We start from the raw sequence: 16,998 nt of genomic DNA, 5'->3' as shown, positions 1-16,998 counted from the left end.
CTGACTAAAGAACTGAGACGGGCTTCCAGGATTGCTGAGCGAAGATGGAAGCGATCCCGCTCTGCTGACCACTTCACCGCATACAAGCAGTCCCTCGCCAGCTTCAAGTCCGCGCTCACTGCCGCAAAACAAACTTACTTCTCATCTCTCATATCCTCCCTGTCTCACAACCCTAAACAGCTTTTCAACACTTTCAATTCTCTACTCCGTCCCCCTGCACCCCCTCCCTCCCCTCTCATTTCTGCTGAAGACTTTGCCTCTTTCTTTAAACAGAAGATCGATACGATCAGAGAAAGCTTTGGCCCACAGCGCCCACTGCCCCTCTTAGCTGCTCACCCCTGCTCCTCCAAAACCAGCTTCTCCACCATGACAGAAGATCAGCTCTCCACCCTCCTGTCGAGATCACACCTCACCACCTGCACGCTCGACCCGCTCCCATCTCACCTCATCCCTAACCTTTCCACGGTCTTCATCCCAACCCTAACGCACCTCTTCAACCTCTCACTCACTACAGGTGTCTTCCCCTCATCCTTCAAACATGCCAAGATCACACCCATCCTCAAAAAGCCCTCCCTCGACCCATCCTCTGTGTCTAGCTATCGCCCGATATCTCTTCTTCCTTATGCCTCCAAATTGCTTGAGCAACACCTCCATCTTGAACTGTCCTCTCACCTCTCCTCCTGCTCCCTCTTTGATCGATTACAATCTGGCTTCCGTTCCCATCACTCAACTGAAACTGCCCTAACTAAAGTCACCAATGACCTACTAACTGCCAGGAACAAGCGACACTACTCTGTCCTCCTTCTCCTGGACCTGTCTTCTGCCTTTGACACTGTGGACCACTCCCTTCTGCTACAAATCCTCTCATCTCTTGGCATCACAGACTTGGCCCTTTCCTGGATCTCATCATATCTGACAGATCGGACATTCAGTGTCTCCCTCCGCCACACCACCTCCTCACCTCGCCCCTTGTCAGTCGGTGTTCCTCAAGGCTCTGTTCTAGGACCCCTACTCTTCTCCATCTACACCTTCGGTCTGGGACAGCTCATAGAATCCCACGGTATGCAGTACCATCTCTATGCTGATGACACGCAGATCTACCTATCCGGACCTGACCTCACCTCCTTACTTACCAAAATCCCGCACTGTCTGTCTGCTATTTCAGCCTTCTTTTCTGCTCGCTTTCTACAACTGAACATGGACAAAACAGAATTCATCATCTTTCCCCCACCTCACTCTACCCCTCCACCAGACCTATCCATCAATGTCAATGGCTGCTCACTTTCCCCAGTCCCACACGCCCGGTGCCTCGGGGTGATCCTCGACTCTGCCCTCTCTTTCAAGCCACATATCCAAGCCCTTGCCTCCTCCTGCCGCCTCAAACTCAAAAACATTTCCCGGATCCGCGCATTCCTTGACCGTGACACCACAAAAACCCTAGTCCATGCCCTTATCATCTCCCGCCTCGACTACTGCAACCTCCTACTCTCTGGACTCCCCTCTAGCACTCTGGCACCACTCCAATCCATCCTACACTCTGCTGCTCGACTAATCTACCTGTCTCCCCGCTATTCCCCAGCCTCTCCCCTATGCCAAGCCCTTCACTGGCTTCCTATTGCCCAGAGACTCCAGTTCAAAACCCTCACAATGACCTACAAAGCCATCCACAACCTATCTCCTCCATACATCTGTGACATGATCTCCCGGTACCTACCAACACGCAACCTCCGATCCTCTCAAGACCTCCTTCTCTACTCCCCTCTCATCTCTTCTTCCCACAACCGCATCCAAGACTTCTCCCGCGCTTCCAACATACTCTGGAACTCTACCCCAGCACATCAGACTCTCGCCTACCATAGAAACTTTCAAAAAGAACCTGAAGACTCACCTCTTCCGACAAGCCTACAGCCTCCAGTGATCCTGAACCTACTGAACAGCCGCACAACCAGCTCTGCCCTCTCCAAGTGTATCATCACCCATCCCCTGCAGATTGTGAGCCCTCGCGGGCAGGGTCCTCCCTCCTTATGTACCCGTGTGCCTTGTTTTTTGCTCATGTTTAATGTATTTGTCTATATTTGCCCCGTATTTCACATGTAAAGCGCCATGGAATAAATGGCGCTATAAAAATGAATAATAATAATAAAATAATAATAATAATGCGTTAGCCACTCCATGGGTCAGTGCGATGATGATGGGACATTTACCTTCCCCTGTGTTACTGACTTTGCACAATGAAAACACCTTGGGGTACAGGGGATTTTTTTTTACAGCTTTTTTTTTTCCCGAGAGGTGAAAAAAGTAATAACACCAAAGTTAGCATTATTCCGTACTGCCCCCTTCCCAGCTTCGGTCGTGCGGGGCACACAATAGGGCGATTGCAGTGGTTCATGGTCAGCAGAATATTTTTTCCGTGTGTGTTTTTACATTATAAAGCATTGGGAGGGACCTGATTTTCGGCAGAATTCTGCTTTACTGCTTCTCTTGCAATGGCTGATAACAGAGAGCAATACTCACTTTTTGTACAGAAAACCTATTAGAGCCCCCTCAGCCCTGCTGTTACCTCACTATGCTGTGCATGCTCCCCGCTGTGCATGCTCCCCGCTGTGCACTCTCTTCTATGCACGCTCTCTGCTATGTACGCTCCCTGCTGTGCACGCCCCTCGATGTGCACGCTCTCTGCTATGCACGCTCCCTGATGTGCACGCCCCCCGTTGTGCACCTCTCTGCTATGCACGCTCTCTGCTGTGTCCTCTCTCTGCTATGCACGCTCCCAGTTGTGTACGCTCTCTGCTGTGCACGCCCCTCGATGTGCACGCTCTCTGCTATGCACGCTCCCAGTTGTGTACGCTCTCTGCCACTCACCTCAAGCAGGACTGCAGTCTGTGGTGTGTACGGGCTCTCGTTACTAAGGGCAGTTGTCAGGGGCGTGGTCAATGGAAATTAGAAAACGTTTGTGTAAAAAAAAATTCACTCCTACCTCTTGTCATTTCCATTACTCATTTAAATATTTTAATATTTCTCCAAAAGTTTTATGAGCGAACTTATTAAATAAAAAATACAGCGTAAAATTCACAAGGACTTCAAGTCCCACAATGCATTGCGCCTGGAAGGCCCCCAGAGAGGAGTAACCAGCATTATGTACCATTTCACTATAATGATGCCGTGCGGTGGTCGCTGAGGGGCGCAGTCCGCGCTCACCGGCCTCTTCGTCTCGTTTTGTACTAGGAAGATTCTAGCAGGCATTGTGGAGGACAGCCCGCCTCTGCCCCGCCCACCGCTGCCCTGCTCGGCTGCAAGGAAAACCCCGTGTTCGCCGGAAGCAGGCCCTCTCTCCAGGATCCGCCATTAGGAGGAGGTGAGTGTGGCGGCTCGGCTCCGGGTATGGGGGGAATATCGCCGTGTGCCGGGGGCTCGGGCCCCGGGAATCCGCGCTATTCTGGACTGTAATAACCGTGTGTGATCCTCTACAGGTGGATCCGGCGCCAACATGCAGATCTTCGTGAAGACTCTCACGGGGAAGACCATCACCCTCGAGGTGTGTGCGGGGCGGCCCCGGGGCCGGGTGGATGGGTGCTGGGAGTAGTAGTGCGGCCACGTGTGTGCCGGCCATGGTGTGTGCAGGCTGTGCTGGCGGCACATGTGCGGAGCCGTCATGGAGGAGCTGCGGTAACGCCGGGGAGCCGCAGCTCGGTGTGTGCAGGCTGTACAGGAGGACGGCTGCTTATTATGGGATGGCCATGGTGGCCGTCTCTGGTGCGTGACTATGGCTGAGCTCATTTCTGGAGATCTCACTTATCTCTAATAATCCCGTGAATACTATTGCCCCCTCTGCCTCCCCTTTTTTAGTGGTTGTCCTTAGGTCAGGTCATTACTGCCTGGTCGGGGTCCAACACTCTGCCCCCCGCCAATCGGCTGGTGTTGGTGGCTGCTGGAAATCCGTGCAGAGGCGGCCGTCTTCTGGTGGTGGCCACTGCCTGGTACTGTGCATCTGCCTCCTATTCAAATCAGCAGGACGCGGATGTGTAGTAGCCCGCGGCAGCCTCTATCACAAGACAGGCAGCTCCGCAGGTGAGTATTTGTGTCCGCCATCAACAGATGATTGGCAAAGGTGTTGGACCCCTCCAGATCAAACATTGCTGACCAAACCCTAGGATACGTCATCAATGAGAAAGTAGTGGGCAGCCTCTTTAATTTGAGAGGGTTGTACAATATCACAGTCCCTACGTGTGACCTGCGCTTCATTCATTCCCTGTGGGGTTACTGAGTTCCGTATTTGTCCTGACACCCATAAAGAATGGATGGAGTGGTGGTCGGGTGTCCGACTTGCTGCTCCATTTTGGTACCAGGGATAAGGTTCCCGTTTGGCCCACTGGCGCAGGTCCCAGGGGTGGGACACCAGTTCTCCCTTATCCCTTGGGTAGGTTATAACGTTTTTCTAACCGGACAACACCTTTTTAACCCTTTTCCGATATCGTTCTTAATAGTACACCGATGTCAGACTCCCTCTCTTTGATGTGGACTTCAGCACTTAGCCCATATCTTTTCTGGAACATGTCAGCTGTTTGGAACAGCTGACATGTGCCTCTTAACAGCCATGGGTGGAATCACGATCCACCCGTGGCTGTTAACTAGTTAAATGCCACTGTCAAAGTATTGACAGCGGCATATAACATGCACTTCTGAAATTCCTGGCCATCGGCGCCCATGTCACATGACCGTGGGTTGGCATGACAACCAGAGGTTTCCATCAGACCTTTATGGTTGTCACTGCTGGATTGCGATGAGCGCCGCCCTGGGGTTGGCGCTCATAGCAAGTGAGCAATTCTGCTACATTCAGGCTGTAGCAGAGCCGATCAGGTTATGGCAGCTTCTAGTCTCCCATGAAGATTAGTAAAGCATGCCAAAAAAAAAGTTTTAAAAAAATATATAAAAGTTCAAATCACACCCCCTTTTGCCCCATTCAAAATTAAACAAAAAATCAAACCTACACGTATTTTGGTATCGCCGTGTTCAGAATCGCCCAGTCAAAATAAAAAAAGGTTAACCCGATTGCTAAATGGCGTAACAAGAAAAAGTCAAACCACCAGAATTGCGTTTTTTGGAGGCCCCAACATTGCGTGAAAATGCATTAAAGGGCGTTCAAAAGATTGTATCTGCACCAAAATGGTATCGTTAAAAACATCAGCTTGGCGAGCAAAAAAAAACCCCTCACCCAGCCCAAGATCAAGGAAAATGATGCAATTTCACCGCACTTTGAATTTTTTTCCAGTACACGATATGTTCAAACCAATGGTGTTGTTCAAAAGTAAACTTGTCCTGCATAAAACAATCATTTACATGGCCATATTGATGGAAAAATAAGTCGCGTGAGACTGACATCCATGCTAATTCTTTGCGATTTGGCTTTTATCTAGTTTTTAAAGTCTCTCTCTTGTCCAGGTCGAACCCTCTGATACTATTGAAAATGTCAAGGCTAAGATTCAGGATAAGGAAGGTGAGTTCTGCTAACTTATCCCTGTAACAGACCAGGAAGGCTCTAAATGGGTTGTCTGGGGATTAAAAAGTGTCACAAAATGGTCTGGAGATAGTGAAGCCATTCTGGACTGGTTCCCCACTGGTCTCTGGGTGTCCTGTCAGTAGGCAGTAGAGATCGGTGGTGACATGGAGAGATTAGTCACTCCACTCCAGACAACCCAGCGAGTCTTTTGCTTGTTGAGTGATCGGTAGAATCACGGACTGGTCATTTTGTTAAGCGTTGATGATATGCGACATCTGGAAGGAAATATATTTCTCTGTATGGCGCATCCACTTGAGTCATTAGCTGTTTACATTTATTAAAAACAGCCCTTATGGATAATGCATCATACCTTATTTTACGGATTTTAAGACGCACCACAAATTTTGGGAAGAAAAATACATTTTTATTTTTAATTAAAATGGCGGCGTCTTTAACGCTGCTACGTTACCTAACCTGGGGGTGGCGGTGGAGTGGGGTCCCAGATAGCAGGGTCGCTACTGTAAGCTGGCAGAGGCAGGAGATGCCGCTTGTTCCAGGCTGGCAGGAGGGGATGCTCGGTGGTGCTGGGTTCCGTTGCTATTTTGTGAAAGCCTGGAGTCCCTGCTCTTTTCAATGCTATGGACTCTGGGAAAATGGCCACTGAAGGCTGAGCATGCATGGATTAAGATCTCAGTGTGCGTTTGCATTGCCTCTGGCGGCTATTTTCCCAGAGTCCACCACATGGCTTTTACAAAATGTCTGCGGAGTGCATTTTATAATCTGAAAAATTTAGTGAATGGCAAAAAAAAACCCTCTTGTGATTAAGGGTACGTTCACACAGGACTTTTTTGCTGCTTTTTTTTGCTGCTTTTTTTAATGCTAATTTAGGTGCGTTTTTTTGGTGCGTTCACACAGGACTTTTTTGCTGCAGATTTTTGCTGCAGATTTTTGCTGCAGATTTTTGCTGCAGATTTTTGCTGCAGTTTCTTGCTGCAGATTTTTGCTGCAGTTTTTTTTTTTATGCCAATTTTCAGCTGCTAGGACACCTCACAATGGCTCTTCACACCTTACTACCAGGAACTCCCTCACAATAGATCACAATCAGGACACCTCACAATGGCTCTTCACACCTCACTAACCACACCCCTAAGCTCTTGGCTGTGAGATCCCTTCCTGCTGGCCATGATTTTCTGCACAAAAAACGCAGCAAATAATGCTACATGCGTTTTTTGGGTACGTTCACACAGGACTTTTTTGCTGCTTTTTTTTGCTGCTTTTTTTATGCTAATTTTCAGCTGCTTTTTACAGTACCAGTAAAGCCTATGAGATTTCAGAAATCTCATGCACACACGTTGGTTTTTTGTTTGATCAGTTTTTTCTGCTTTGCTGCTTTTTTTTGGACATAGGGCATGTCACTTCTTTCAGCGTTTTTGCTGCGTTTTTGCAGCGTTTTTTCACCCATTGACTTGAATGGGTGATGAAAAAAACGCTGAAAAAACGCATGTAGCATTATTTGCTGCATTTTTTGTGCAGAAAATCATGGCCAGCAGGAAGGGATCTCACAGCCAAGAGCTTAGGGGTGTGGTTAGTGAGGTGTGAAGAGCCATTGTGAGGTGTCCTGTTTGTGATCTATTGTGAGGGAGTTCCTGGTAGTAAGGTGTGAAGAGCCATTGTGAGGTGTCCTAGCAGCTGAAAATTGGCATAAAAAAAGCAGCAAAAATCTGCAGCAATAATCTGCAGCAAAAAAGTCCTGTGTGAACGTACCCCAAAAACGCACCAAAAAAACGCACCTAAATTAGCATAAAAAAAAGCAGCAAAAAAGTCCTGTGTGAACGTACCCTTTCAGCGTTTTTGCAGCGTTTTTTTCATCACCCATTAAAGTCAATGGGTGAAAAAACGCTGCAAAAACGCTGAAAGAAGTGACATGCCCTATGTCCAAAAAAAGCAGCAAAGCAGAAAATACTGATCAAACAAAAAACCAACGTGTGTGCATGAGATTTCTGAAATCTCATAGGCTTTAATGGTACTGTAAAAAGCAGCTGAAAATTAGCATAAAAAAAAGCAGCAAAAAAGTCCTGTGTGAACGTACCCTAAAACTGTATTTGCTGAATGTTCCTGGTGGTTTTGCCATTGTGATTCTCTGGGGGGGAATGCATGAACCCAAATGTCATTCTATATTTGCAAATTAAAAATTGTGTTGAGTGCTAGTTATGGCCTAACACGTGGTTTGTGTATCTTTGGAGAGTTTTTTTCAAGGTACCGTATATACTCGAGTATAAGCCGAGATTTTCAGCCCAAATTTTTGGGCTGAAAGTGCCCCCTCGGCTTATACTCGAGTCACGGTCGGCGGGTGAGGGGGAGAGGGCGCTGAGGCATACTTACCTAGTCCCGGCGATCCTGGCGCCCCCTCTGCCCGTCCCACGGTCTCCGGGTGCAGCAGCTCTTCCCCTGTTCAGCGGTCACGTGGGACCGCTCATTAGAGAAATGAATAGGGTGCTCCACCTCCCATAGGGGCGGAGCCGCATAATTCATTTCTCTAATCAGGGGTACCGGTGACCGCTGACAGAGGAAGAGGCTGCGGCACCGAAGACCAGCTGTCCGGGGGAAGGAGCGGGACGCCTGGAGCAGGTAAGTATTACATATTCACCTGTCCGTGTTCCACACGCCGGGGGCCGCTCCATCTTCCCGGCGTCTCTCCTCACTGACTGTGCAGGGCAGAGGGCGCGATGACGCATATAGTGTGCGCGCCACCCTCTGCCTGATCAGTCAGTGCAGAGAGACGCCGGGACGGGACGTGAGGAGCTGCAAGCAAGAGAGGTGAGTATGTGTTTTATTATTTTTATTGCAGCAGCAGCACAGCTATGGGGCAATAATGGTGCAGAGCACTATATGGCACAGCTATGGGGCAATAATGGTGCAGAGCACTATATGGCACAGCTATGGGGCAATAATGGTGCAGAGCACTATATGGCATAGCTATGGGGCAATAATGGTGCAGAGCACTATATGGCACAGCTATGGGGCAATAATGGTGCAGAGCACTATATGGCACAGCTATGGGGCAATTATGAACGGTGCAGAGCACTATATAGCACAGCTATGGGGCCATAATGAACGGTGCAGAGCACTATATGGCACAGCTATGGGGCCATAATGAACGGTATGGAGCATCTATTTTTATTTTTGAAATTCACCGGTAGCTGCTGCATTTTCCACCCTAGGCTTATACTCGAGTCAATAAGTTTTCCCAGTTTTTTGTGGCAAAATTAGGGGGGTCGGCTTATACTCGGGTCGGCTTATACTCGAGTATATACGGTATTATGGGGTTTATTCTTGCCCCTCTCACTCATATCAGGAGGCTAACAGGGCAAGTGATATTGTCTACTGAAGCCTCTTTTTTTTTAATCACTTTTTTATTAAAGCATATGACACGCTATTAACAGTCTGATACAAATTTCAGACAAGTACATTGGATACATGACCTATTAATACATTTTCATTTTACTAAACAACGCCTTTACCCCCTAACCAACCCCCCCTCCTTCCCCCCCCAATCCCTTGCCCGTTATGCAATAAAACCATCTGACAACATCACCTTGAGAAAAGATACCAAGCTTTACAAAAAGACACCTGTACATGTAGGAGTCCCTCCAGAATCAACTAAAAGACCCCAATTCTACTCTGCAGTAACTCGGCAGACCCCACGCCTGGGTAATCCATCCATCCATCCATCCACCCCATGCATTTTCAATTTTGTATTCTGACCTCTCTTAATGTAGATATTCCTTTCCATAAGGACATTAAAATGTAATTTTATTAATAAATTCCTTTTTCCTTGGTGGTTTTTCATCCAACCAGTGCATCGCAATAAGCTTCCTCGCAGCATACAACAATCTTGCGATGGTCAGCCTTCCACACTCATTCGTGGCAATATCATCCATACAGCCCAGAGGGCAAGTCAGCGGGTTATGCACCACATCTACTCATGTCACCTCCTGGATCAAATTAAAGGGAACCGGTCACCCCCCCCCCCCAGGCGTTTCAAACTAAAAGCCACCTTGTGCAGCACTAATAATGCTGCATTCTGACAAGGTGGCTCTCTTAGTTATTGGTGCTGTAACTGCAGAAATAATCCGTTTTGTAATTAGTCCCAAATACCTTTCTTCAGTCAAGGAGGCAGGCCTCCCCCCCCCCCCCCCGCTGCAGACGCCACACAGCCGTCACTCAAATCTTCTTGGTGCCGGGCGCCTCCTCTTCACCGCTGTTTTGAAATCAGCCGGCGCCTGTTCTTTTCTCCTGCTTTGGGCAGGCGCAGTGAGCGCTGCCCGTCTGTCCTCATATGCTGTCTAGCTGACTGCGCCTGTGCGGCCGCCCTGTCTGTGAATCCCTGCCCCGCAGTGAGAATAAATCAGAAGACACTGCGGGGCTGGGATTCACAGGCAGGGCGGCCGCACAGGCGCAGCCAGCTAGACTGCATATGAGGACAGACGGGCAGCGCTCACTGCGCCTGCCCAAAGCAGGAGAAAAGAGAACAGGCACCGGCAGATTTCAAAACAGCGATGAGGAGGCGGCGCCAAGAAGATTTGAGTGATGGCTGTGGCGTCTGCAGCAGGGGGGAAGGGCCTGCCTCCTTGACTGAAGACAAGGTATTTGGGACTAATTACAAAACGGATTATTTCTGCAGTTACAGCACCAATAACTAAAAGAGCCACCTTGTCAGAATGCAGCATTACTGCTGCACAAGGTGGCTCTTTTAGTTTCAAACGCCTGGGGGGGGGGTGACAGGTTCCCTTTAAGCACCTTCACCCAAAAGGGTTGGGTGTCTAGTGAAACCTAATTGGACCCGTACTCAGTGGGTCAAGCACCTGATATGTACGTCCCGGCCACAGCGTCTCCTGATCCACATCATCTCAACTAGTGGCTTTTACCTATTTAAAGTTGCGACTGGTTTCTTGGGCTTTGTTGCCTTCTAAAACAGCGTACTTACGTTAAAATGGCAGATACAAATTGGCAGTAAGTACCGTATATACTCGAGTATAAGCCGACCCGAGTATAAGCCGACCCCCCTAATTTTGCCACAAAAAAACTGGGAAAACTTATTGACTCGAGTATAAGCCTAGGGTGGAAAATGCAGCAGCTACCGGTGAATTTCAAAAATAAATGCTCCATACCGTTCATTATTGCCCCATAGATGCTCCATATAAAGCTGTGCCATATATAATGCTCCATACCATTGATTATTGCCCCATATATTATCCATATATAGCTGTGCCATATAGAATGCTCTGCACCGTTCCTTATGGCCCCATAGATGCTCCATATAAAGCTGTGCCACATATACAATGCTCTGCACCGTTCATTATGGCCCCATAGATGCTCCACATAAAGCTGTTCCCTATATGCTCTGCACCTTTCAGTTTGGCCCCATAGATGCTCATTATATAGCTGTGCCATATATGCTCTGCACCGTTCAGTTTGGCCCCATAGATGCTCCTTATAAAGCTGTGACCTATATGCTCTGCACTGTTCAGTATGGCCCCATAGATGCTCCACATAAAGCTGTGCCATATATAACGCTGGTGCTGCTGCTGCAATAAAAAAAAACATACTCACCTCTCTTGCTTGCAGCTCCTCAGCGTCCCGGCGTCTCTCCGCACTGACTCATCAGGCAGAGGGCGGCGCGCACACTATATGCGTCATCGCGCCCTCTGACCTGAACAGTCAGAGCGGAGAGACGCCGGGAAGACGGCGCGGCGCCCGGCGTGTGGAACGAGGACAGGTAAATATGCGATACTTAGCTGCTCCCGGCGTCCCGCTCCTTCCCCCGGACAGCTGGTCTCCGGGTGCCGCAGCCTCTTCCTCTGTCAGCGGTCATCCGGCACCGCTGATTAGAGAAATGAGTATGCGGCTCCGCCCCTATGGGAGTGGAGTCCATATTCATAAGTTTAATTAGCGGTCCCACGTGACCGCTGTACAGGGGAAGAGCTGCGGCACCCGAAGACAGTGTGACGGGCAGGGGGAGCGTCAGGATCGCCGGGACTAGGTAAGTATGCCTCAGCGCCCTCTCCCCCTCACCCGCCGACCCTGCCACAGACCGTGACTCGAGTATAAGCCGAGAGGGGCACTTTCAGCCCAAAAATTTGGGCTGAAAATCTCGGCTTATACTTGAGTATATACGGTAGATTGGGTACAATCAGACTGAGGATTTTTATAAACACTCAATAGTAAGTGTTGCCATGGTCCCTAGTGCCCCCTCCACCCCCAAAATGCCTGGTTTCCTAGCCAAAGTTGTGTCCAAGCTTCCTGATTGTGGGGTTTTGGCACGTAGTGAGGTCCCACAACGCTCTGCTACAGTTCTTGATGTGAGATCTCACTGCAGGCTCTTGCTGTTTGGTTGCATCATTAAAGCAGATTCTGTCACTGCTTCTTAGTAAAGCATTCGGCAACACTGGATGAGTGCACAGAGCTTTGTATGCTGGGATTCAACAACCCACAAGTTGGGTCCTTTATGGGGTCATTGGGAACCTTCTGACCAATTTTGCTATAGAGTATTTAGAAAAATCACAAGTCTTGGTCTGACCAGTGACTTCTTCCATAGGTGCAGCCCCAGACTGGTTCGTTTTACATTAAAGAGACCCTTATGAAATTATTCACTTTCAAGTAGCATTTTTTTAAATCTTACGTGCATTATCTCTGCAATGTTCTCTGTCCATGGAGACTGATGTCTTCTGCTTCTCTAGGTATCCCTCCTGATCAGCAGAGGTTAATATTTGCCGGCAAGCAGCTTGAAGATGGCCGCACTCTCTCAGATTACAATATCCAGAAGGTATGTGTACACTTGTCCGTTTATGGTGTGGCCTCAGATATTTATTTGTCGTTACCACCAAGTGACAGGACACAATTCCCTGCAGATGGGTTGGGGTTCACATCTTGAGTCCCCCATGGATCACTCAATGGTTGTCATCTACATTTTTTTTTATTTATTTTTTTTTACCCCTGTAGGAGTCCACTCTCCACTTGGTGCTGAGGCTCCGTGGTGGTGCGAAGAAGAGGAAGAAGAAGTCTTACACCACTCCCAAGAAGAACAAGCATAAGAGAAAGAAGGTCAAGCTTGCTGTGCTGAAGTACTACAAGGTAAGACTTGGTTTGTTCTTTCTGTGCCTCGGCGTTATGAGGAAAGTGAGGCAGAATTGTTGCATATCGATACTAATTAGTGATGAGCGAATGTGGTGGGATAAGGTGTTATCTGAGCATGCTCGGGAGCTGAGTGGCTCGGCGTGCTCGAATAATATGTTTAACTCCCTGTGCCTGCATGTGTTGTGGCTATCAAACAACTAAAACATGGAGCCGCAGGGACTCAAACATATTATTCAAGCACACACACGGATAGCACAAGAGCATGCTCAGATAACACCTTATTTGAGCACATTCACTCATCACTAATATTAATGTACCACCCACCTGACCTATAACATAAACCTATCTTTTGTAGGTTGATGAAAATGGAAAAATCCACCGCCTGAGGCGTGAATGCCCATCTGATGAGTGTGGCGCTGGAGTCTTCATGGCCAGTCACTTTGACAGGCATTACTGTGGCAAGTGCTGTCTGACCTACTGCTTCAACAAGCCCGAGGACAAATAAATGTACATGTGTTAATAAAGTCCATCCATCCGTCACCCGTGTGCTGCTTTATTATGGCTCCAGCTACTCCTGGACATGACTTGTTCTAAATTGCAATACAGCTAGGAAAATTAAAAAAGGGTTTTATTTTCCAGTTTTTTACCACAATGAAGATATTAACAATAGTAACAATGTCCACTGAGGCCTCTAGTTTTTTCTATGCAACTACAAAATATAAAGTATCATATCCATATGTTAAGGCACCACGCCAGTAGGGTTTTTTTTCCCAGCTCTGGAGTGTCGCTTTAAATGTAAATTTACTGTCAGATACTCGCCCTCTGGCATCTTCATTTTTTCGGTGCCGGTCCGATCCCCCTCCACCATCTTGTGAGCACCGCTTCTGACCTGCTGCATCTGAGGCTCTCGTAGACTTGTATTGTAAAATGACGTCAATTAAACCCTAAGGCAGCCGGCAGGCCACTTTTCACCCGAGACAGACTGGGGTGGTGGTGAAAATGCTGGAAGGGTAGAATCAGATGGGAATTGCATTTAGAGCACCTCTCCAGCAGTGCAATAAAAACAACCTGCTGGAGTGGTGCTTTACATATTACATCCTCATACGCATCACCGTTCCCCTGCAAAGTCATTGAGTAACTCTGTAGAAAATTATTTAGAATTGAGTCCTCGGTGGTTGATGCACTTTAATGGCTAACTGAAAAGATGGTAACAAATTGCTTTGGAGACTGCTCAGGTCTCTCCATCAGGCATAGACTGATAACACTGTAAGTAACACTGTGTACAGACATGATGGAACTAAATATACAGTGATCTCTGCTGGGAATCCTACTGGGCAGTGTCTGTTATTACGGTACTAACAAATGTTCCCATCCCTTATCAGATCTGTATGCACATCTATTCGTATACAGCACGTTATATGACTAGTTACAGCTAGTGGAGCACATAGAGGAAGTTTGAGGATTCTCATGCCACGATCATTATTTTTCTAACACAGGAAAAAAAACTACGGTCTCATCTTAGCGCTCATCTATAAATACCAAGGCACTATTCAAAGTGTTCATAGAGAAACCGAAAATCATTTGAGACTATTGCAAAGTGCCAACATTTTTGGAGTTTACAAAGTCCCTAGCACTCTGTACTGCAGAATTCTTAAGCTATAAAGTCTGGTATATCCGCCACTTGTTTCACGGAAGCCTTTATAGGTAAATCAGATGCCTAAGGCTATGTGCACACGTCGGAAAAGAGGTGCAGAATTTTCTGCACAAAATCCGCATCCCTTGGCAGAATCCACAGCCGTAGATATGCTGCGGTTTTTATGTGGATTTTGCCACTGCGGATTTTTAACATGGAGGGGTACAGAAACGCTGCTGATCCGCACAAAAGTGACATGCACTTTGAAATCCGCAGCAATTCCGCACTGATTTTTCCGCACCATCTGCACAGCTTCACCCCCCCCCCCCCCCCCATTGAATAACATTGTACTGTACATCACAGTGCGGATCTGCAGCGTTTCTGTGCTGCGCATCCGTGGCAAACCCGCATCGTGTGCACATAGCCTGAGCGCCTCCAGATTTCAAAAGCCTGGGGCCGCTGGCTCTTTTCCAAACTGCGCACACATTGTGTGACAGAGGTGGATGTATAGGAACTTGGAGGTATCAGGAACCCCATATCCAACCTGGAAATCAGAAAGGAAAGCAGTTCAGAAGTATGAAATGTGTATTTGGCACCGTACCTCGTTCAGGGAGTCACACCATGCAGAGTATAAATGTGGGAGATTTGGGTTACACCAAAGTGGCACCCTGGGTGATGCTGGTGGTGTATCTGAGCCCCAGAACATATTTTGTGCTAATAACAAAAACCTGACCCACACCTTCATATAGTGTAAACAGGTGTGAGCTGCAATATCTGCATAAAATATAAAAAAGACACACCACAGCACTCGGACCAAGATGTATGCACACATGAGTTCTAAACTACATTGTTGCTGAATAAATTAATGGTTCCAGGCTCTTTATTATGGTGAAGTCATGAACACTGACCTTAACTGGGGCAAGTGAGACCTGCAGTTCTTAGGATGTTGTGGGGTCTTTTGTGACCTCTTGGATGAGTGGTCACTTCGCTCTTGGGGTAATTGTTGTCGGCTGGCCACTCCTGGGCAAGTTCATCATTGTTCCATGCTTTTGCCATTTGTCTATAATGGCTCTCACTGTGGTGCACTGGAGTCCTAAAGCTAGAGAAATGGCTTTATAACCTTTTCCAGACTGATAGATCTCAATTACTTTGTTTCTCATTTGTTCCAGAATTTCTTTGGATTTTGACATGATTAGGTTTTGAGGATCATGTGCTCAACTTCACTTTGTTAGGCAGATCCTGTTTAAGGCTGCTTTCACACATCAGGTTTTTGCTGTCGGGCACAATCTGGCAAATTTTGTAAAAAAAATGGATCCAGCAAAAATTGCCGCTGGATCAGTTTTTTCCTCAGAGACTTGTATTAGCGACGGATAGTCTCACGTTTCATCCGGACACAAAAAAACGGACATAGTAACGACTTTTGTGTCTGTTGTGGAAACTTCACACTAGACCTCAAGCAACTTGGATTGTGGCCTCTCCGCTCTTCTTCCAGACTCTGGGACCTGGATTTTCCCTTCCCCCATGACGGCACACCTGAGAGAGGGGATCCGCCCAGTCAGGACAGGAACCCTACTGAAAATAAAAGGGCGGTACCTCTCCCTCGCTTCAGTTGGGTTTCCTGTCCTGACAGGGACCCTTGTGCTGAACACGGCGGTTCGACTTACCCAGGTCCCGTCCCGGCGTGGAAGAACAGGCAGCGCCTGTGCGTCGGAGGTTCGGGTCCTGGAGGCGCCGTCCGCAGGTCCCCCCGGGTCACTGCGTCCGTGCGGGCGTTGTGCAGCATGGTTGGAGGACCGGGTTCCTTCCATGGCTGCCACGCCGCCCACCCCTCTCTGCCGGCGCGGCGGCCGCTTCCGGGTCGCTCTTCTGACGTCGCACGTCAGGCCCGCTGTGAATGGGCGTGCCCGTGTGACGTCGGAGGCAGGCGCCGGATCCAAGATGGCGGCGCCCATGAAGAAAACGCCGGCCGGTGAATGAAGACTCCGGCGGCATGGCAGAGAGGGGGAGGGATCACTATTGGGCACCGGAGAGGCGGGGAGTGCAGTGGTCGCCCCATAAAAGGGTGCTGGACCACAGAAGACGCGCTCATGTCCAAAAACTTCGCCATGGAGGTAGGACAACAAGAGCAGCTGCAGCAGTCTTCACAGCAGCAGCAGCCGGAGCTCTCACCAGATGCCTTGCCGAGCCACCAACATACCAGGAGCAGCCGCTCAAGTGGTAAAAACAGTGGTCGTTCCGTCCGGCAAGATTCGTCAACGTCCAGGAGGGACGCTTCACGTGCATCTGTCCAGCCTCAAAAATCGGTACCCTTGATTGTCGGCGGTGGTGAGTGATCTACGTGAATGTATCCCTTATGGTAACAGGGTCCATTTTTCTGTTTTGATCACTAGGGGTCCAGGAAAGCTACCGGTAAAACAAAGAACCGAGAGTGTGCCCTTTGTAAAAACCCGCTCGCAGTGCAGTATCGGAAGGATCTCTGTGCTGACTGCATAAATAAGACTATTCAAGAAGAAACCCCTAATTTCACCACTAGCCTTAAAGCCATAATACAGGCTGAAATAAAAGACTCCTTAAAATTGGCCCTTAGCGAACCAAGAGGGGGAAGCCGTAGGGCGTCTACAGAGTCGGATACCTCTCAGAGACAAGGGAGTCATAAAACATCCCGATCTCCCTCTACTTCCCCAGCCTCGGTCCACTCTTCAGATTCCTCCTCGGACAGTGATTCAGGAGG

General features: G+C 48.4%; 2 protein-coding genes across 3 annotated transcripts in view; one reads left to right on the top strand and one right to left on the bottom strand.

Moving 5' to 3' along the window:
- CLHC1 (clathrin heavy chain linker domain containing 1) overlaps positions 1-2,907 on the bottom strand; it is a 46,640-nt gene extending 43,733 nt beyond the window's left edge. Inside the window, exon 1 of one of the 2 annotated variants that reach the window (XM_077282699.1) lies at positions 2,863-2,907. Coding sequence is in view for 1 of the 2 variants with exons in the window: in XM_077282698.1 (XP_077138813.1) it covers positions 2,561-2,577 (17 nt within the window). In the remaining variant the exon portion in view is untranslated. Of the gene's footprint in view, positions 1-2,560; positions 2,602-2,862 lie in introns of those variants that run through there. The other variant, XM_077282698.1, reaches the window with a different exon arrangement.
- A 241-nt stretch (positions 2,908-3,148) lies between these two features.
- Positions 3,149-13,174, top strand: RPS27A (ribosomal protein S27a). Its single transcript, XM_077282684.1, has 6 exons — positions 3,149-3,355; positions 3,471-3,535; positions 5,440-5,494; positions 12,238-12,323; positions 12,500-12,631; positions 12,990-13,174. Exons 2-6 carry the CDS (start codon positions 3,488-3,490, stop codon positions 13,137-13,139), a joined length of 471 nt encoding a protein of 156 aa, XP_077138799.1. The 5' UTR covers positions 3,149-3,355; positions 3,471-3,487; the 3' UTR covers positions 13,140-13,174.
- The last annotated feature ends 3,824 nt before the right edge of the window (positions 13,175-16,998 follow it).

The sequence above is a fragment of the Ranitomeya variabilis genome, chromosome 2, assembly GCF_051348905.1.
Source record: "Ranitomeya variabilis isolate aRanVar5 chromosome 2, aRanVar5.hap1, whole genome shotgun sequence".
Taxonomy (NCBI): domain Eukaryota; kingdom Metazoa; phylum Chordata; class Amphibia; order Anura; family Dendrobatidae; genus Ranitomeya; species Ranitomeya variabilis.
This window is presented reverse-complemented; position numbering and strand designations above follow the sequence as displayed.